The following is a 21,985-nucleotide window of genomic DNA, read 5'->3' on the forward strand; positions in this document are numbered from 1 at the left end:
AATCAGGATCTTCTCTTGGATATTAATTTCCATGCAAATATTATTATAAATATTAATTTATTATTCTTATAAAGCGACACACCATGAAGACAATAGCCTGTAACCTCCTGGCTCCCCTGTGTTGGGAAACCTCTCAGTAGTTCCCAGGTAATGGATTTACACAGTAATTGTCCAAAAACCAACCTGAACTTCCTGATGTGTCCCTGGCTAGATGTTAGATTCCCTGTCACTTCCTCTCCTGGTTCTGAACCAACTGAGCACTGTCCAACCACCCCTGAACCAACCTAACCCCTCCCCCCACCCCCATCATGACTTAATGCTCACACTCCCGGTCTGCTCCTCGTCCCCCCAATATCTGAACAATCTCCACCCACCCAGTTGTCCGCCCCCCCACCCCAAGGTCCAACCTCCCCCACTAACCAAACCCCACACGTTTACCATTGATAGCATCTTCTCCCTGACATGCTGTTTTCAACAGGACCCTAAACTCACCCTCTTTACGGTAGTTAGTGCTGTAAAAAAAAAAGGGATGTGTCCTCTCTTGCTCCAATTCTTTTAGACTCTAATTAGACCCCCTGATGTATTGTGCTGCCTGGGTCTCACCTAGCCTGAGTCAAGAAGGTCACTGAGACAGGCACGCGTGAAAACATGGTGCAGATAAGTTGGTACAGAGTGGCAATCTGAAGCTAATTGCAACTCCAAGGATGTCATGCCCCAATATAAAACTCATGACAAATTGACTTCCAGGAGACTCTTACCAGATTTTCAGCACTGTGCAATTCATGTGTAGTGGATGCACACCGTGTGATCAGAGGTTTGAACATGCAGCTCACAATAATTGCTTCCATACTACGCGCAGCTGATTTATTGTCACCAGTGGTGAAATTATTTCCAAATCCGGCCTTGTCTAAACGTATAGAAAATACAAACAAATATTTTACTTGCTAAGGTCCACGTTCACATCCTTCTGTCCTTTTTAACCAATCGCAATTAATTTTCTTTCAGCCATGCTTAATTCTCTTCAATCTCCCATTACTCATTCCCACGGTCAGCAAATCATTTACTTATTCACATGTGTCTGCACATCGAATAACATGACAATTTGCAAATAATCGCTGCTTTTTGTGATGAAGCTCAAACTGTTTGGGTCAACAGCCAATTTTCAAAATATACTTTTTAACATAATCATTGTGCTTGCTTGTTTTTTTAACCATAGTAAATCAGCTTCTATCTTTTCAATGCATTCATAGAAACATAGAAATTGGAGGCAGGAGTAGGTCATTTGACCTTTCAAGCCTGCTCCGCCATTCATTCTGATCATGGCTGATTATCGAATTCAATATCCTCATTCCCCTTCCCCCCATATCCCTTAATCTCTTCAGCTCCACGAGCTATATCTAATTTCTTATTGAAATCAGACAACGTTTTGGCCTCAACTACATTTGGTGGTTGTGAATTCCACACATTCACCACCCTCTGGGTGAAGAAAGTTCTCCACAGATCAGTTCTAAAAGGTTTATCCCTTTCCCTCAAACTCTGACCCCTCTTTCTGGTCTCCCCCATGATTGGGAACATTCTTTCTGAAGCTACCCTATCGAACCCTTTGCAACTTTTCCGTTGGGTCACAGTGGGAGATGCGCGTCTCTGGCCTTGAACAGGGATTTGCGCGTGTGCTGGGGACACATTTGCATTTCCCAGAGCCAGCGAACAGTCAGGCCATGCTGGAAACCGGCGGGAAGGCAGATAAGTAATTTAAATCTTTTTTGAATGTATTTCAAATATATGTATCAGCTCATTATCGGGATCTTTCAGGTCCCAACTGAATCTCCCAGCCTGGCAGGGGTACTTCATTCCAGCGGGATTTGGACTAGTTCCCCACGTTCAGGGAACTAATGGGAGACTCTGCCAGAACAAAGGGGGGGAGAACTGGGGCCACCCAGGGGTCGAGTGGCGGGGATGTGTGTCCCCTGGGCGTGGGCACCCTGGCGGTGCCACAGGGGCACCCAGTTCCATTCTGCAGGCAGGACTGGTCTGGGATGGACGGAGGGCAGCAATTGAGCCGGGCTGAGGGGAGAGGGGGAAGGGGGGAGGCTGCCTCCGTGGAGAGGTGGTGGGGGTGGTGGGGGGGGGGGGAGGGTTGTATCAGCAGGGGCAAGGGGGCTGCCGGGATGAGGGGGTTGCCACTGCTGGAGAGGGGGGCTATACAGGGTGCTCTGGTGTGTGCGGGGCCAGGGCTAGCCTGGGAATTGCTGTGGGGACCTCGATTGGTCTGTGGAGGGGTGGGGGAGGGGGCTGGCCAGCAAATGGGGAGTCCGACAGATTGGGACCACTGCACAAGTGCAGAGTTCCAGAACTGTCAAACTGTGGTGTGAATAGTTCCCGACCCCCTGGGTTATTAATGAGATTCGCGACTCGGACCTCTGCACTGCACAGAGTGGGGAGATTCAGGTGAGAAGCTGAACTGAGAAACAGTCAGGATTTAGAACAGTTCTCCCACCAATTCAGCACTTTTGGGAGAATCACGGCCAGTATTTCTCCTTGAAATTTTAAAAAGCGTTATTAAATTTCCTCCTCGCCTCTACTGCTGCAATGCAAATAGTCCCATAATTTCCAAATTTTTCCTCATAGCTGTAATTCCCCATCACTCGCAGCATCTTGAACAGGCAGCGCGGCAGCTCAGTGGTTAGCACTGCTGCCTCATAGCGCCAGGGATCCAGGTTCGAGTCCTGTCTCAGGTGACTATGTGGAGTTTGCACATTCTCCCTGTCTCTGCATGGGTTTCCTCCAGGTGTTTTGGTTTCCTCCCACTCTTGAAAGATGTGCAGGTTAGGTTGATTGGCCACGGTAAATTGCTCCATAGTGTAAAGGGTATAAAGGGGTAAATATGTGGGGCTAGAGGGATAGGACCTGGGTGGATTGTGGTCAGTGTGGACTCAATGGCAGAATGACCTCCTTCTGCCCTGTAGGAATTCTACGATCTTGGTGGATAGAGACTTCAATATATTTGTATGTGGTATCCAAAACTGTACGCAGGACCCTAACTGCAGCTTAACCAATGTTTATTCAAATGTATTAATGCTTCTTTACTCTTGGCCTCATTTCTAAATTCCAAAATGCTATTAGCATTTATTTATGGCATTATCTATCTTAAGTCATATATTTGAACCCACCAAGCTCTCTGTTCATTCAGCACTTTTACCTGCCTTCACTGGATGCATATTTCCGCATCTTTCTTCCAAATAAGACAAAAACTATCTCACACTCATCCAAATTAAATTATGCCAAAATGTTGTGATCTTTCCATCAGTCTGTATAAAATCTTGTACCCGTTTCTTGTAAGCACACCCCACAGCTATGCTCGATTTTCTGTCTGTATAGAATTCTGTACCTATGCTGCTACACTAGATATCAATTAGGAGTATAACCTAATAAAAATTCTTCCCTGTCTTTATTCAGTTGCACTGAGGCTAACTAAAATACCAGCTTCTGCGGTTCTGGTTGAAATTAATTCATTCCGCGCTGTGAACTTTCTGGAAGCTATGACTCATGTACCAACTGGCCCAACAGTGCAAACTAAGTCTTCAATAGAAATTTGCACCAATACTTGAAAGTCTCCTATAGAAAAGACCATTTTCAAAAGCCTTTCCAAAGAAACTATACACATCTTTCAATAACTGGCATTTTGATGGAAAAATATAAACTAGTGAATCATTTTCCTGATACACACTTCAATTTCAATGTTTCTGTCACAAACAGCACACTGATCCAGATTAAAGCTCTTCTCTTCATCCAACAATACTTTAACTTAACTTCAAAAAGTTTCAAAGCCAAAGTAATTTTAAACAGCTTCAGTGCAGCATTCCCAAATAAGGCTTTGCAATCAAGAGCCTCCCATGCAACATCCTTTACTTATGGATAAAGGAAAAATAAAAATGTACTTACCTGTGGTAGGCCTCCCGATTGGAGCCACCAATTTTCCTGTTTCAAAGAGGCTGGGGCGCCTAAAGCGGACGTTGCAACCCCCAGCTGATCGGATCTGAATACCTAGTGCTATTAAAGAAATTTTTGGAAAATAAATGGCTGTTAAAGAAACTAAAAAATGAACATGAGGAGAGGACATCCACATCTCGGGATATCTCAAAAAAAATATTCCAGTGAGATTTTTAACAACAGACAGGAAGCTTTAGATCCTTCATGCAAACTGTTGAGTTTTATGGAAGGTGAGGATCGCCTAGTTTGGTATTACATGTGAGCTCTAGGTAACCCCACCCTCTCTTTAACAGGAAAAATGGTAGCTGCAATTTTTAGGAAGAAAATGTTGTTTATTCATCTTTTAGATGTAGATTGATTCAAAATTGGCAGGGGGGGGGGAGGGGAGAAGAGAGAGGCATTGTGAAAGAATTATGATTTCAAGCATCAATCTCCAAGTTTACAGAATCATATCTTCACGTCTCTTTTTCAGTTTTTCAAATGTTGATGATGCAGCAGTTTGGTGCACCAAACTATCATGTCGTTGTTGTGATTCTTTACACAATGACTACTCCATCTCAACAAAGAAGAACACAAGAAGGGCTGGGTGTTTTTCTATTTTATAGGAGTGAATTAGTGGAAAATTCACCCTACACTATTTATACGGATGTATTACTAATCAATTCAAGAGGCTCACAGAATAGAGCATGGAGAACTTGGGGAGAAAAAAGAAAGAACAATGAAATGGCAAAAAATCTGATTTTTACAGGATTGCAATACAACCCAACTGGAAGTCAAATAGATACAAGTAGCTATCTTGTAACTATTTGTATATAATCAAACCCTAATGATTATATACTTAATGACTGCCACATACAAAAAAAAAGAATAATTTGATAGAAAGGATTGCTGTACTTACTGTCAGTAACTGGTTCCATGCAAAACCCTAGCAAAGCATGTAAGAAATCCACTACATTGTTCAGGGAATCCTTGTTCACATACTCCCGCAGAGTTTGACGAAACTGTACTTTTCTAAGTTTGTACAATCTAGTAAGGCAGTTCTGTGCCTGAAATGATTAATATATTTTAAAATAAACAATGCTTAGTAATAGCTGACAGCATTCTTCAACAAGTTTGTATAAAATTGATACTAGCCTCAGAATTTTCAGTGAAAGATTAATAAAGCAATGTTATTGCATTCAGGTGTATATCACATCAAGGAAGCAATAAATTGATTGAGTGAGAGAAGATACACTTCAGTACAGTACCACAGATCATAGTTCCATAACACTGAAGTGTTGTCCTATTTTTCTTGTCAAAGGCGAGAGTGGTTCAGGCTACATTTAGATCAATGATATTTAAGACATGGCAGAAGTAATAAAGGTGTAGCAGCCTTGGGTAATTGGCTGTGTGGAGATTGCCCGTTCTGCGTCTGTGTGGGTTTCCCTCAGATACTCTGGTTTCTTCTCATAGTCAAAAGATGTACGGGTTAGGTGGAATACCATGCTAAAATAGCCCCTTCATGTCAGGGGGACTAGCTAGGATAATGCATGGGGATAGGACCTGGGTGAGATTGTGGTCGGTGCAGACTCAATGGCCCGAATGGCCTCCTTCTGCACTGTAGGATTCTATGATTCTATGATCTTGGGATGCATTGAGTGGCCAACAACGATTGAAAAAAAAACCTTCATATTTACTTCCATAAGGTTCTTTATCCTCCAAGAACAGCAGAGCTCCATTAATTATATCAAGATATTATTTATAAATAGAAGCCACTTACTTGAAGGCGTAGACGATCTCCTGACAGCCCACGGTGACCCTCACCACATCCATATGCACACCCCAGTGACTTCACTATTTTGATAAGCATTGTTAATGTAAGTCTGTGAATGTTGCCTGAGGTATCTTCATCCTAATTGAACATAAATACATTTTAGTGCTGCATGGTAAGAGACAAGTTGCAAATATTTGCATAAAAAGCTGGACTGAAAAATGAATTTCTCTTATGTGAACACGCATATGTATATATACACACACACACACACACACACACACACATCTATATGTATATTTGTGGGAAGGTTTTTTTTAATCAAGCAAAAACGCTGGATTTTCTGAATAACTTAGTATATCATTTCATTAAAGGGTAAATGTTTCTAACTTATTTAAGTAGTTTTTGTAGTTTGCACAGTTAAAAGAGATTTTTTTTCATTTTTCTCACTATCCTTCCACAACAGTATCACCTCACCCCACTACAGTCTTTTCCTTGGATAGTCTGGTATAAGACCTGGGATCGACCTCAGCTAGAACACTGTATCACAGTTATGGGCACCATAAAGGAAAGATATGAACAAATTGGAGTGAGTGAAGACACTTACATGACAGGATGATAAACCTCAGCTATGGTGAAAGATTGGCAGGGTTGGGACTGTTTTCCTTGGAGAACAGAAGGCTAAGAGGGGATTTGATAGAGGTGTCAAAAGTCATGAGAGGACAGGGCAGAGTAGATAGAGGGAAACTGTTTCCATTCATCAAAGGATTAAGAATGAAAATTTAATGTGATGAGAAAAGAAGCAAATGTGATGTGAGAGAAACTTTTTCACACAGCGGGTGGTTTGGGTCTGGAATGCACTGCCTGGAAGTGTGGGAAGCAGGTTCAATCGAGGGATTCAGGAGGGCATTAGATGATTATTTGCAATAGAAACAATACGCAGCATACAGGGAAAAGGCAGGGGAGTGGCATTAAGTCATACTACCCACCTGAAAGCCACTGCAAACACAATGGGCCAATTGACCTTCTTCTACACCACAGTGATTCTGTGATTCTATTATAAATCTCCTGCCCCTCAGTCTACTTCTGTCTCCCCTCCCACTCTTGTGATTCTCCACATCCTGGTTCTATCTTCCCCTTCAACTCTTGTGTTTCCCCCATCTTGACTCTTTCCCCCCCCCCCACCACACTCATATTTCCTCCCATCTTGCCTGTTTATCCCCCATTCTAGTGTATCCCCCTCCCCTCTCACGAACGACACCACCCTATGCCCCATCCCTGAGCCCTGTCTCCATCTCACCGTCCCACCCCACCCTGCCGGTCTAGTTTCCTGGCCCAACCTGTGCTGCAGGCAGTCGATACCTCACAGCAATGCTCTGAAGGAAGACAAAAGCAGTGTCTATTGAGTCCACGTCATGGAATGAACTGAAGCTCACCAGGTGTTTGCCATTTAGAATTGTGAAGCAGACTGTTTGAATTATCTACTGGCAGCACAATTAATTCTGAGGCAGACTGTAATTCCAGCAAACTGGAATTTTAATGAGCATTGATAAGATGCAAATATGGTTCCCAACATCGGTCAACAGAAAACCTGACCTGCCTTTAACCGGCTTTCAAAGTTGGGAGAAAAAAATTCCAAATCAGTGGGAAACCGACCATTTCCATCACGCCAAATCTAGTGCTCATGGTTGCCACAGTTCCCACCACAAGCAGAATTCCACCATTAGAATATTGAAGAAACACCCTCTACAGCTTTCAGTAAAACATTTCCAATATATTTGCACTTATTTTAGAGGACTACATAATATATCTGCAATTAAGAATCTACAGATAACCAAACCATTGTCAATCATTGGAAAAATCTATCTAGTTCACCAATGTCCTTTAGGGAAGAAAATCTGCTGTTCTCACCCAGTCCGGCCCTCGTGTGACTCCAGAGCCACAGTAACGTGGTTGACTCTTTGAAAAGGCCTAGCAAGCCACTCAGTTCAGGGACAACACAAGATGGGCGATTAATAAGAAAGTGTTGTGAAAGAAGGGATTAACATGAGTTTCTCAGGTCACTGCGTAAAGAGATAATCTTGACTGGGGAAAGACTGAATGAGGCCTTGTCTAAGGGATCTCAACTCAAGTCACCAGGCAGCCAAGTTAATCATTAATTGGTCAAAGCACAAGTCTACCTCAAGATAAAAGATATGGCTCGAGAAGAAGCGTTGTCTCAAGACCTCGGCATAATGTGTATTTAGACAAAAAACGATGGGCTAATTCTTATATCGTTATTGACAAGTTACAGGCCAATGAGCTATATTTTTTAACAACTGACTAAGGCTTTCAATAATTTAAGATGTAAAAAGTGGTCCAAAGAAGCCAGTTCAGAAGGAAGAGGATTGGTTGAGGCAGAAGGTCAGAGAAAGGAAAGGCAGTGATGTGCTGAGTCCTAACTTTCAGCTCCTTCAGATTTGTTACGTTATGACCTGGTCTGAGAAGGATGGTGAGATGTTTGTTCAATGTTAAAGTTGAGCTTTCTCTTCTTATCATTAATTACTGCTAATTGGTGTTAATTGGCACTTTGCTTTTTATTTGACCTATTACCTTTTTTAATGGTTAATAAACTTTCTGAGTTCAAAATTTAAAAGGTTCTTTCTTGCCACATGCTTAAGTCACTGGAACTTCACATGATTTACAATAGGAAGGGTTATTGCAAAAAAGTGAACCCCATAAATCTTAGTAGGTAAGTAAAAAGAACACACTTCTGACTGTGGACTTGTGGCCCGAAAGTGAATGTCTTCAGAACGCAGTGGGAAAAGGAGCTAATCATCCACAAGCATACAGAATGCCTACACAGTGCAGAATAAGGCCATTCAGCCCATCAAGGCTGCACTGGCCACAATCCAACCCAGGCATTATTCCTGTAAACGCACATGTTTACCCTGCCAGTCCTCCTGACACCAGGGTCAATTTAGAATCATAGAATCCTGACAGTGCATGCTGCATTGACAACAATCCCACCCAAGCCCTATCCCATAGCCCTAACTCCCTGACACTAAGGGGCAATTTGGCACAGCCAATCAACCTATCCTGTACACCTTTGGAGTATGGAAGGAAACCGGAGCACCTTGTGGAAACCCACAGAGACACAAAAAGAACATGCAAACTCCACACAGACAGTGACCCAAGCCGGGAATTGAACCCAGGTCCCTGGCGCTATGAGGCAGCAGTGCTAACGACTGTGCCGCCATGCTATAATTGCAAAAAACTGCAAAACAGAACTATTACAAAGAACAATGTGCAGAGAGGAATCTTAATTAATTAATACCTGGTCAAACAGATGTAAAGTGTTTATGTTTATCGCTGTTTAGATGGAGCTCAATGAAACAAAAGAACTTGAGTGAGCTGTGCACGTGAGATTTGATTGTGGGCTCGACTTGGTGCCAGCAGAACCTGGATAGAAGGAAGGAACACTCGAGATTGAGCAACGACAAACTAGCAACAACACTGGAAAAGGGGGCCCTGAGCAGTACGACGGCACAGTGGTTAGCACTGCTGCCTCACAATGCTCGGGACTCAGGTTCAATTCCAGCCTTGGGTGGCTGTCTGTCTGTGTGGAGTTTATTTGCACATTCTCCCTGTTTCTGCATGGGTTTCCTCCTGGTACTCCTGTTTCTTCCCACACTCCAAAGATGTCCAAGTAAGTTGGATTGGCCATGTTAAATTGTCCCTGAGAGTCTCAAGATATGTAGATTGGGGGATGAGCGGGGTAAGTACCTAAGGCTACAGGGAGAGGGCCTGATTGGGAGGCTCTGTCAGAGAGTTGGTGCAGACTTGATGGGCCAAATGGCTTCATTCTGCGCTGTAGGGATCCTATGAGTCCGAGGCCCAGAGACATCAGATCCCAACAACAGGGAGACTGACCACTTCACTTCACAATGGGTAGCATTTAGATCCAAGCCACAAATCTTGGTGCCTGTGTATAATGAATTTTAAGTCATTGAGCATCAATCTTTAGATCATAATGAAGTGGATTTGTGTATATGAACAAAGTGGGGGGGGGTGGAATTCTCCCATCTTTCCGCACTACAAAAGCAGAGCAGCAGGTTGGGAGACTCGAGCAGAGGCTGCTTCACAGGCTCCCTGCTGGGCGTCAATGCCCCCGCTCATCTACTGTAGTCAGCAACTCACTTGAATGCGATTTAAATGCTATTTGTGAGCCAGGCACTGAAATCTTCAAGCCTGCTAACCACCCCCACCCTCAGCGGGGTTTAGTGTAGCTCCCAACCTGCCGGAGATCAGGGTGTCGGGGGGCTGGGCCTGGACACATCTGGGCAAGGCCAGCGATTGAGGTGGCCAGCAGGCAGGGACCACTGCGCACGTGCCAATCTCAGTGCTGACAGATCTGCACACGCGCAGAGCCCTGCTCAGTGTTATACTGCCAGCCCCTCCAGCGGAAACAGACCCTGCCCACTGATTGCTGGAGTGATTCACACTAGCGCACTCTGCAGAGCACAGAGTGTGGGAAGTTCATTTTGAAACTCCTGCTGAAAAAAAAACACAGAGCCATTTACTCCAACGTTTACGCAAATTTGATGCTTAGAATTTTTCTGGGGGAATCGTCCCCGTGGAGTTAAAGTGTCCTTGTCCTTGACACAAGTTATCCCAAGAGTGAAGCACAACATTCTGTTATCTCTGGGTGGTCACAGTGATCTGACTAACTGATTTATGCCGAATCAAAATAAATAGAGCCGATATTTAGACAATGGTAGACAAGAAGTCGGTGTGGAAATTTGTGCCACAAGAGTACCTTAATGACAAATAGCTGAAGTGGCTGGAACATGCCGACAAACCATACGAAGGTCAGGGACCCTCCACTGGTCAGCAGCACTGGGAAGAAGCTCAGAGTGGCCAAGGGAAATAAGCCTCCAAACTCAGTAAGGTGACAGCAATAGCAAACTGTATGAAAGAATTTTGCGAGAAGGAGAAAGAGATTAGCGAACTGAAACAGCAATTAAATGGTGTGAAACAGGAAACTGAAAAGTGGCACAGAAGAACTTTGGAACTTAAAACATGGAACTGGACACAAGTGTTGTGTACAAGTCAGTTTCCAACACAAGACAGAAAGCCGGGAGTAGGATGTAGCAAAGCTGAGAGGGAATCTAGACATCCAATGAAAAGGTCACAATGACAAACAGAAGTGCGCTGATTTACGGACTGCTCTAAAGATTTTACAGAGATAAAACACAGAGCAGAGACAGATACTGACTGACCACACCAAATGTCAGAAGGAGGTTTATAAATTGAAATTTCAACTCTCAGTTCAGAGAGGCTGGATATGCGACTTTGGGGATTGAGAGATGGATGGAGACAGTGACAAATTTACCGTGAGCTCAGAGGAACTTGCTTTGTGCCTTTAACGACCAAGAGAAGGATGACGATGATGATGGGGATGGAGATATAGATTTGGGAGGGTGCATGGTGGACAAGGCCAGTAGGTATGGGAACAGGGATGACCCCTCAGCATGACCAGTATGCAGCAGAACCATCAGCCCCACTCACAGCCATGCCCATGAACCCTATCACAACAAACTGCCTGGGGCAAGGAGTGGCAGCTCAAACCCTCACGCCATATCGGACCCTGATGAGATGAAAACCAAACAACCACTGCCGAACAACCTACTCCTGTTCCTATTTCTTACGTTGTTATGCTTTAAGGCAGCCCTGAGTCGTGATAGCCGACCCCGACAAGAGGGAGACTGATCATTTCATCTCACAATGGGGAGAATTTAGGTCCAAGCATAAGTCTTGATGCCTGTTTGTAATGAGTTCTAAATCATTGAGCATCAATCAATAAATTGTAATAAGGTGAATTACTGCACCTGAATACAGCATTTAAACATCTTTCTCTTTGATGCAAGTTGACCCAAGAGTGAGGCACAACAAACCATAAGAAAGATTTGAGATTTAAAGAATATCTCTTTCTGACTGAATTAGGGATAGATGGAACAGACTCCCAAAATAAAGCTGCAATTATGTGTCATTAATATTTTTCATTTATGAGCTGAACGTATATCAGGTGTATGTTTTAAGAATGGGTACAATCTGGGAAAATCAAATATTTCTGTGAACCATGCGACACCTCGGAGTATTGGAATATCACACTGAGGAAAAGAACCAAGAATGTAGACAGCAAGGTTACAGAGCTTTTCTAGAAACTTCCACAAAAGAAAGGAAGACATTTCGCAACATTTTTTCTCAGGAGATTCAAATGGTTGGATGAAGCACACGATGCAACACTTTGAAAGTCAACAAAAGAAAACAAACCTGCTCCTGACTTTTGCTCTTTTTATCTCCATCATCTCCTCCTCCGCCGCCACCTCCTCCGCCACCACCTCCTCCACCATCTCCTCCTCCACCTGCACTTCCACTACCATCATCTGCTCCAAATGCACTGGATGATCCTCCTGGCGCTCCTCGCTGGGAACCTGTTTCTTTCTGCCACTTTTCATCCAGATTGTTCTCCTTATTTTCTTCGACTTTGTAATTCTTATCCACCGATGGAATCACCTCCAGTTGCAGCAGGCAGTCAATGATGTTCAGCCCCACGTCACACGTACGAGAACTGATATCATGATTAAGTACCACAAACAAAGCTTTTAGAATGACCTAAAGATGTAGAAAAAAAGGAGTTCATTTACAAATATAATAGCAAGCATTGTCTCAGTACACAGTCGAGTAGTTACATTTTGTAAAGATTCTAATCTAAAAGCAAAAAAGTCAGGATAGTTCAGGACATTAGAAACAGAAACTCTACAATTCAGAAGGAGGCCATGGAAGAATTTACATTTTTGATTATGCAATTAACTTTAGTAGACACCTATACTGTACATAATCAGTGCAATTTCAGGCACATTTTCCATTTGCACCAAAAGTGGAAACTTTACTGCAAACTTTTTTCTCAAATGATAGCCAATTAAATGTTACTCATTATGGCTAATGAATCCAAAGAGAAGATAACTTGATCTGAAGGACAAATCATTCCACTGCACTTCAATCCACAGTACGAGATCTGATCACTAGTTTGAGTGACCACCTCATTTTCTGATGCGATGTAGCTTGAAAGATTACTGCACAAACTTTGTTCAAAGGAGTCCCCATTGCTGCTCACAAACCTGACACATCACATTCAGGACAGTTTTACAAAATAACTGCCAATGGCTTAAATCACTTTCAAGACATACCACTTACTGAATTGCAAATAAACCATGACACATATCATTCATACTTACCTGACTTGTAGGCCTTAAGTCAAACATTTTGTATTTAAATGTACTGCAGGGAATCGACCATAGCTTGAGTGTAATATACCAAGAAAACATTGGCAGAGAATGTCGCAAATTAAGAGAAATTGGGACAGAATTGGCAAGAACTAATTAATAAATATTCATAATGCATTTTTGTGATCAATTTTCCCTGGCTGGAAAGTCAGAGGCAAACCCACTTCCTCAGCTGAGGAAGGCATGAATGGAGTTTATAGTCCATTGACACTGAAATGCAGCTTTATCAAGTCTGTACGGAAACCCCAAATACTCTAGCCAGTTGACACAATTGGGTTGGCAGTTGCAGAGTTCCCAATATGTATAAAAAATCAATATTGTAACCATACATGAAATCACCAATTGCAGCAGAAGAGACCTACGACAGATGTACCCAGGCAAATTTGACAGTAAATTTCTGAGGTGATGCTTAACTAAGATTCAATCCCATTGACTAAGCCTCCTAAGTGTAACATGCACATAGAGCAGAAGCTTGAGGTTGAGTTGGATGACATGGAAGGCAATGGCGTTAGCCACTGTGTACATTGGCACACCAACAGATATACTCAGTGAGAAAAGATGGTACCATTCAGGTATGCTTGGACTCAAGACATTTCAACATTGCTCTAAAGAGATGGCTCCAAAAGTCCATCACAAGAACAATCTAATTACTTGAGCATAAGGGTGCAAGAGCTCTGGTTATCATTATCACAAGATTTCACACATATTTATTTGGAAAACTGATCAAAAACCATTAGAAATTATTTGACATGAGCCACTGATGAGCGCACCACCCAGAGTGCAGTGAATTCTAATAGTATAGGAATACAGCTGCAAAGTCCATTATAAGTAAAGGAACAAAGTGGTTCATAACACTGTGAACATTACCAAACCACAAAAAATTGTGATGTTTTGTTAGACCTACAAATGGATGGCATCAACATCGAAGTATGGAGTCAAACCTATCACAAAGGAAAATGGCTGTGGTTGTTATAGCCAAAATCTCAGTCCCAAGGCATCTCAGGGCACTGACTTACATCCAACCCTCTTTAGCTACTTCATCAATAACTTTGCCTCCATCATAATATCAGAAGTATGTTTGCTAACAATTGCAAAACCATTCAGTTCCATTCACAGTTCCTCAGGAAATGAGGCAGTCCATGTTGTCTGCATGCAGCAAGACGCAGACAACACCCAGGCCTGGCTGACTAATGGCATATAATGTTGTGTCTCACAAGCCAGGCAATGACCAACACCAACAAGAGGCAGTCCAAGCACCTTCCCTTGTCATTCAATGGGATCACCATTAACCTAACTGGGTCAGCCACATAAATACTGGAGGTATAAAAACAACTCAGAGACGAGGTGGATTTTTATGTTGGAGGCAGGAATCAAAAAGTGGACCTCGTTCCACAATGATGATCCTGCCTCCATCTCAAGACTGCCAGAAAGAAGGCTCTTCCAAGTAGCCTGGAGGAAAGCTGAGACCAACGCGGACAGGTTAAAAGTTGCCATTCCTAAAAAGCCTCAGCCCAGTGCTTCTTTTGGAATCAGCAGCTCATCTATCAGCCTTTGAGCTGCCTAACCACTTTAAAGACCCTGAATACTTTAAACACCCTTCAACATCCAATCCCCTCAGTGCCCCTCAACCAGCGTCCACTTTATCAACAAGCCAGAGTTTAACAGCTGAAGGCCAACAGAACATAAACTACCCCAAGCAAACAGAGTTTTCAGGACAGCCGAATGAACAATATGAAGTGGTTATAACAGGATTACACAGTTGGATTGCAGCCAGGAGCCCTTAAAACTCCCTTAGTAAACAAACAAAACATGGAACTATGGACCAGTGAGCCTGACGTCAGTACTGGGGAAGTTGCTAGTGTCCATTATCAAGGATTTCAAAAGTCAGCATTTGGAAAGCAGTGGGATAATCAGACAAAGTCAGCCTGGATTTACAAAGGGGAGGTCATGCTTGACGAATCTATTGGAATTCCTTAACTAGGTAACTAGTAGCATTGACCAAGGAGAACCAGTGGATGTGGTTTATTTAGACTTTCAGAAGACTTTCAACAAGGTCTCACATACAGAATACTGTGTAAAGTTGAATTACATGGGATTGCAGGTAATGTCTTGAGATGGATAGACAGCTGGATAGCAGATAGGAAACAAAGAGTTTGCATAAATGGGTCTTTTTCTGCTTGGTAGTCATGACTATTGGAGTTCCACAGGGATCTGTGCAAGGACCCCAACTGTCAACATTTTATGTTAATGATTGGAAGAGAGAATTGAATGCATTATCTCCAAATTTGCAGATGACACAAAGTTGGGTGGGAGAATGAGCTGTGAGGAGCGTGCAGAGATGCTTCAGTGTGATTTGGGCATATGCAGGGGCAGAAGCATTATAATGTGGATAAATGTGAGGTTATCCTCTTTGGTAGTAATAATAGGAAGACAGATTATTATTTGAATAGATGTAAATTGAGAGAGGTGGATACTCAGCGAGACCTTAGTGTATTTGTGCATCAGAAAGTAAGCAAGTAGGTACAGCAGGCAGTAAGAAGCCAAATGATTTGTTGGCCTTCATAGCGAGAGGATTTGAGTAAAGAGATAGAGGTGTTTTGCTGCAATTGTATAGGACATTGGTGAGGCTACATCTGGAGTATTGTGTGCAGTTTTGTTGTCCTTTTCATAAACTACCTTGAAAGAGGACAGCAGATGTTTGACTACACCAATGGGTTCAAGTTCTCCTCTAAGTCACACACCACTCTGGCTCTGAAAGGTATTGCCATTCGTTCATTGTTGACTGATCAAAGTCTTGGAAGTTCCTATCTAACCACAATACGTACAAACCATCCCAGTAGAAGAAAGGGACTTGAAGCAACTTCTGCAGTTGCACTTGGAGATGGGCAACACATAATGGCCTTTCCACCAATACTCACAAATCCATGAATGGATAACTTCTTAAAAAGCTAAAGCATAGTTTAAATCATTACACTTATATTAATCACTGACAACAGGCAGCTGCAGGAGGCTAAAAGAGAATCTTTTGCTCTAGTTGAGCTTTAGCAGCAGCTTTTTGTGTACGTTATCTGGATCTCATTTCCCCATTAGGGATTGTAATAATGATCATATTACAATAGAAGTGATCACTGTTTGCTCATTATCCTGCAAAGCAGCTAATTGGAATCCTCTGGCGAACCAGTAACATAATCTGTAATCAGTGTTCAAATTTCATGTAAAGCTAAGCATACTCATGTGGCAACATGCACTTTTACATGTATGTTGTAGTCTGGAGCTACAACAGAGGTTCCAATTTTTTTTCCATCATTTGGCTGACCAGGAACTTTTCCCACTAGCTTATAAACTAATACCCCTCCTGTCTAACTACACTATGAACACAGCTCTTGTGGCTGTAAGGGACTTGAACTAGATCTTTTGGTTCAGAGGCAGAGATGCTAAAACTGTGCCACAAGATCTCTTGGTACGTTTCACCTCTGTTGCATACTTCGATGCTTGCTGTTAATTTATCTTAACTGCAGTGACGACAGATGCTTGATTTTGAGTATCAAAATGCAATTTAAAATAGTTACAGTCTGCTCCTGTTAATGAAAAATTAATTTGAATCCAGTAATTCAAATTGAGCAGTTTCAATAAAAAAACCTAAGAAAACAATTTTTATATGATTTAAATTCAAATCAGTAGAGAATTTGGAGAAAGCAACTCCAAATTGAAAGTAGGCTGTCAGTAATCAGAAGATGGACACCATTTTCATTCAAAATCACTTTGGTCTTCCTGAATGATTGAAATTCTAGATCACCGAAATATTAATTTTTCATACCTCACTGCACCTCCCACAGTCATGTTATGTTCCGTTTTATTATTTAAAAAAATTACCCCTAGATCAAGCATTCCGTTTTTCTTGATGAAATAGTTGGTTCCTTCCATGTTTTCTGTTTGCTCAAGGCTGCTGTAGTTGATACAGGAATCAGTCAAACTGCGGGGCAGGTTAGCGCACGCCAGTGGTTCATGGGTCAGCTCAGGTATAGCCACTTGGTTACATAGCTTTCGCATGTGTTCACTGAAGAAATCTGAATATCCCACATTGAAGGAGGCGACTGTGGTGTTGAAAGTGGCTACAGTGATTGTGGAAATCTGTGATCTCACTGCAAAATATAAAATTAAAGATTTCACTTCATTAGACTTATCTCAATTGCTAATACTTTAGACTTAAAACATAATACAATGGCCCAGAATCCTTGGAACAACACAAACAGTGTATGCCGCTATTTATGCCAACTTGTATTCCAACATTTTCATGCTGATTTACTCCAAAGCTTCGGAAATAGGTTCCAGCAAGCATAATGTCAAATCAGACACGGTAAAACAAATACTTACCCTTACTGCATCAATTAAGCAGATCAACATTAGCATGACCCGAGACACAGAATTCTAAATTTTAACCTCATGCATAATGCTGAACTTAATTCTTTGTAAGAAATTGTTTAAGATATGGACACACTCTATTCAGTTTCAGGAACTTATCAAATTACAGTTTGTTTAAAAAATATTTATCTAGTAGATGGCATTACTGATATCTGTTACCTGCGAAGTAGGAAACAACACAACTTAACTTTGTTTGGTCCTCAGGTGGGAAAGCGAGTTAGGAGTGTCTAACTTCAAAAGACTGCGTCCTGAAATCAGCTGGAAGTAAACCCCTTCCCAGCGGCACTGTACCTGCGCCATATGGACTGCAGTTGCTTATGAGGCAGCTCACCTCCACCTTCTGAAGTTAAAGTTTTAAAGTTAAAGGTGATTAGGGATGTGCCACAAACGCAGGCTTTGCAAAGGTGTTTACTTCCCAGAAAAGATGAAGAGAGGAAACTGGCAAGCTGCTTCAAGTGACCTGCATCAGATAGTAGTCAAGTCCCAGCTTCAGACAAGTCTTGGGGCTCCAGCATCTGCTGCACAGTGTGTGTGTGCCAAAAACAGATAGGAGCTACATTTCCCCTCCTTCTCATTTTTCAGCAGACACTACAGTAACTCACACAATAAACGTGACACACAGTGATGAACAGGAAGTATTTTAACTTAGAATGAAATGGGGTTGAAATTGACCTGTAGTAGCAGCAACAAATGGGTTTGTACAGTCCTTCTGTGATCTACAGTGGAAAGATAAGGCATGCTGAAAAATTCACTGCCAATTTAATACATGCCCATTTCATTCTGCTGGTTTACGGTTAATTTCACCCCCTATATGTCAGGAAAAGGCAGGGATTTTATTCTACCATAATCAATTATTCTTAACTCTTGGGGCTGAATTTCACTCTGAACGAGTGGCACTTTTTAATGCTCAAACGGCGCCACTTTGATTTTTTTTTGGCTGAATACTGAAGTTTCTTCCATTCCCTCAAGTTTCCTCTGGTCTTTTTGTAGTTCGGAAAAACCTAGTGTGCAAAACACACACCTCCTCCCAAAACCTGCCCCTCATCACCACTGAGCGCAGGTTCCCCATCTTAAACGGGTACCGAAATTGGATTTCCTCCCACGTATCATTTTCATCTGGTGGAACAGGGTTTGGAAGTACATCAAGTTTCAAAGTTTGTGAAAAAAAAAGGAAAGCCTACTGTGAGTCAAGAATATTCTGAAAAGTAAATGTAAAATTTTTGACACCTTCAACTAACACTATTAGTTGCTATACTGTAATGTAGATGTGTTAAATACAGTCCTTCATCACAGGGATCTACAAAGTAAGTTTATCCTTACATTAGCCAGCATTGTGTAATTGCTCACATTTATTATATTACTTTTCCAATGGAGAACATACCATAATGTATTAAAAAATGTAAAGAAATAAGCCCTCTGCTGTCATGTTTTTGTGCTCTGACTATTTCTAAAAAAACTTCTGAGGGTTGAAAAAAATGGTCTGCCACTCCATTGATTGAAAGGCACTCTGCTTTGAAATGGAAATAGATATCAGTGGAACTTTGAGAGATTTTTGCCTTTTCACCCACATCAGGTTTCCAGTGCATTTTGCGAGCCACAGTGGAGTACGGGTGCAGTGGTGGGCTGACTGTGGCTCTCCAACGTTGGAATCCAGCTCCCAACATTACTTATAGGCCCCCCTAAATTTCACTCCACCACCACCTCTTCCCCTCCTCCATTTCCACGTCACGTTGTCTGGGCTACATTATGCATCTTTACATTTCCCCATGCCATCACATGCCTTCTCCCATTCAGCCTATTGCTGCTGCTGGAAACAATCTGTAAAAAAGGTGAGCCTTGGCTTTTCAGAGTAAACCCAGCAGTTTTAAAACTCCCCACTTCCCACCCATTTACTACCCCTCCCCGCTCAGCAATTTGTCAACGCCCACAACCATCCCCACCGAATTTCAAGCCTGAAGCATTAAAATGGGGTCACACTGGGAATAAATTTGGGAGCACTTCATTAGACCAAATAACATTCATGAACCAAGGGGCAGGCATACAGCACAGCTTCGTGAAATGGGATATTTTGAGTCTTATTGATTATTTATTGATTATTTCTTCCCAATATGTGAAAATAACCTTCCTGTTGCTTGCCATTTCAACTCAGCATCTGGTTCTCACACCCAAGAATGTCCATCCCTATCCAGCTATGATGTTCCAGTCAAGCCTAATTGACTCAACGTTGAGTTTAACAACTTTAGACTGTGGCCTTTCTCCTCCATCTTAACATTATTTTACTATCACTCTCCCACCAACAAAAACAAAATACTGGAACTACTCAGGAAATCTGGTAGAACACTGTGGCGAGAGAAACAGAGTTAACATATCAGGTTGATAACCTTTCATTTAGTCATTTCAAATGGATTACACACAGCTGGTGAACTGATACTGATAATAAATGTGCTTATTTTTCATGACAAACCAACTTGCAGCTGTATTGACCAAACCGCGCTTGGCTACACTTACCAATTGTACAGGGCAGCTGGAATTTTACTGAACATAGATTTTACCTTCTTTAACCGTGTTGTCTCCGTGACTGTTTGAGTGATCAGGTATGTCGCTCAACAAGGTGTGATGGGAATGGGAATGCCGAGCACTCATGCTCTCCATTTCTGTCGCTGTATCTGAACTCCCGCGTCGGGTGAATTTTCCTGCGAACGCAGAACATTTTGAAAAAAAGTATCCCTTAAATCCTTTGAGGGACAGATTTAAATGCCAGTGAAAACAAAAATAAAACGTGTATGTAACTATAAGCCAGGGGGATAATGTCGGGTTCAACATTGTGATTTGAAAGTTGGAATTGGAGGTCAGGGTTGAAAGTTGAAAGTTGGAGGTCAGGGTTAGGGAGTTAGAAGTTAAGGGGCTGTGAGGATCAGAGGTCAGGGTGTCACATGTTGGGGTTTGGAGGCATTTGGGGTCAGGTAGTGGGGATTTGGAGCTCAAAGGTGGGCAAGCGGAGGTTGGAGTGGGAGAGCTTGGATGTCCACAGGTGTGGGGCTTCGGAGATCAGATGGGGGTCCAATGAGGGCCACAAGTTGGATGTGGGGTGGACTTGAGGCCATTAGGGGGCATCGTTAGGAGGTCAGAGTGATGAAGAACACCACTGCAGGGTCGTCAGGGGTGTGGAGTAGTCCTATGGGGTGACGGAGGTGTGGTGGGGGTGATACCAATGAACTACAACAGAACTTAGACAGAATATCAGAATGGAAAGACAAATGATAGCTGGAAATCAATCTGCATTTTGGAAGAAGGGTATGAAGAGTGCAGGGACAGAGGGAGTTTCATGTGCGTGTGTCTTTGAAGGTGGAGGTCAGATTGAAAGAGTAGCACACGACATCTTAGGTTTCAGAAGGTGGAGGCATTGAGTACAAAAGTAGAGGGGCTGTAGTGAACCTTCACAAAACTCTGATTTGGCCACAGCTAGAGAATTACAGTCATTTCTGGTCATCTCACTTTAGGAAGGTTGTGAATGTCTTGACAGATTATAGAGGAGATTTCCCAAAATGATTCCAGCAATTAGTGAATTTAGCTACAAGATTAGGTTGGAGAAGTTTGGGATTTCCTAGGAACAAACGTGGATGAGTGAAGATGAAGCAGGGGTGTAAAGATTATGAAGGGCTGAGATAAGGTGACAAATAAAAGCTGCTCCCGTGAATTTATGGTACAAAGATTAAGGGACACAGATTTAAGCATTTTAAGAGATTATGTTTTGGAACATGAGATACAGTGAGAAGCAATGAGTGGTAGTGACCTGGAAGTTGCTGTCTTTGACAGTGATAAAAGTGATATTCAACAATTTCAAAATGTAATTGGAAAATACACGAGGGCTATGGGAAGAGTACAGGAATGGAACTGACTAGATTGCCTCCTTCTGTGCCAAAATGACTAACTAGACTGGATTTTATAGTGACAAATCAGGCAGGCTAACCTTGTGCTTACATAAAGTATGGCATCATGGCATTAGGTCAGCAATCCAACATCATCCTGCCTCTCTCCAATAATACTGAAGGCAAGTGGGTCAACAAGCTATCCTGATTAAAGCCAATCAACTGCAGTTTTTTATTCCCAACACAATTTCTCCCTAGTCACATGAGAAAATTGTTGGGAGTGCCTTTTGTCAGCTATGAGGCAGCAGTGCTCAGGGTGAATGACTGGGCTTGGGACCATGGCTGAATGTAGCAGCAGAGTTTGCTATTGAAGAGGCAGATTTTGACTGCTAATAGAACTTTATTTGTTCAGTTTTTATGGCTGGCATAAGAATTGAGAGTGAGGGGTCATGAACTGATTTCCGGTTCATGATCTCATCTCTCCCCTGCCAGACATCCCACCCTAGAGCCTATGGAAGGAAGCCCCCTTTATCATACGAGTTAGCTGGAATTCCAGCTAGTTGACCACCAATTGTCCATCTGATGCATCATTCAACCTGCTGAAATAAACAAATAAACTATCCTGA

At 42.4% G+C, this 21,985-nt stretch overlaps 1 protein-coding gene across 6 annotated transcripts in view; it reads right to left on the bottom strand.

Moving 5' to 3' along the window:
• The window catches only part of unc80 (unc-80 homolog (C. elegans)), a 262,012-nt gene that overhangs the window by 189,096 nt on the left and 50,931 nt on the right, over nt 1-21,985 (bottom strand). For 4 of the 6 annotated variants that reach the window (XM_080198379.1, XM_080198377.1, XM_080198375.1 and 1 more), the window contains exons 11-17: nt 20,043-20,183; nt 16,942-17,210; nt 12,056-12,397; nt 5,750-5,881; nt 4,889-5,036; nt 3,943-4,050; nt 759-907 (exon numbers count right to left, since the gene is read on the bottom strand). In XM_080198379.1, coding sequence (XP_080054505.1) covers nt 759-907; nt 3,943-4,050; nt 4,889-5,036; nt 5,750-5,881; nt 12,056-12,397; nt 16,942-17,210; nt 20,043-20,183 — 1,289 coding nt within the window. The remainder of the gene's footprint in view (nt 1-758; nt 908-3,942; nt 4,051-4,888; nt 5,037-5,749; nt 5,882-12,055; nt 12,398-16,941; nt 17,211-20,042; nt 20,184-21,985) is intronic. The other 2 variants (XM_080198381.1, XM_080198378.1) reach the window with 1 other exon arrangement.

The sequence above is a fragment of the Carcharhinus amblyrhynchos genome, chromosome 11 (assembly GCF_965287045.1).
Source record: "Carcharhinus amblyrhynchos chromosome 11, sCarAmb.v2.hapA, whole genome shotgun sequence".
Taxonomy (NCBI): domain Eukaryota; kingdom Metazoa; phylum Chordata; class Chondrichthyes; order Carcharhiniformes; family Carcharhinidae; genus Carcharhinus; species Carcharhinus amblyrhynchos.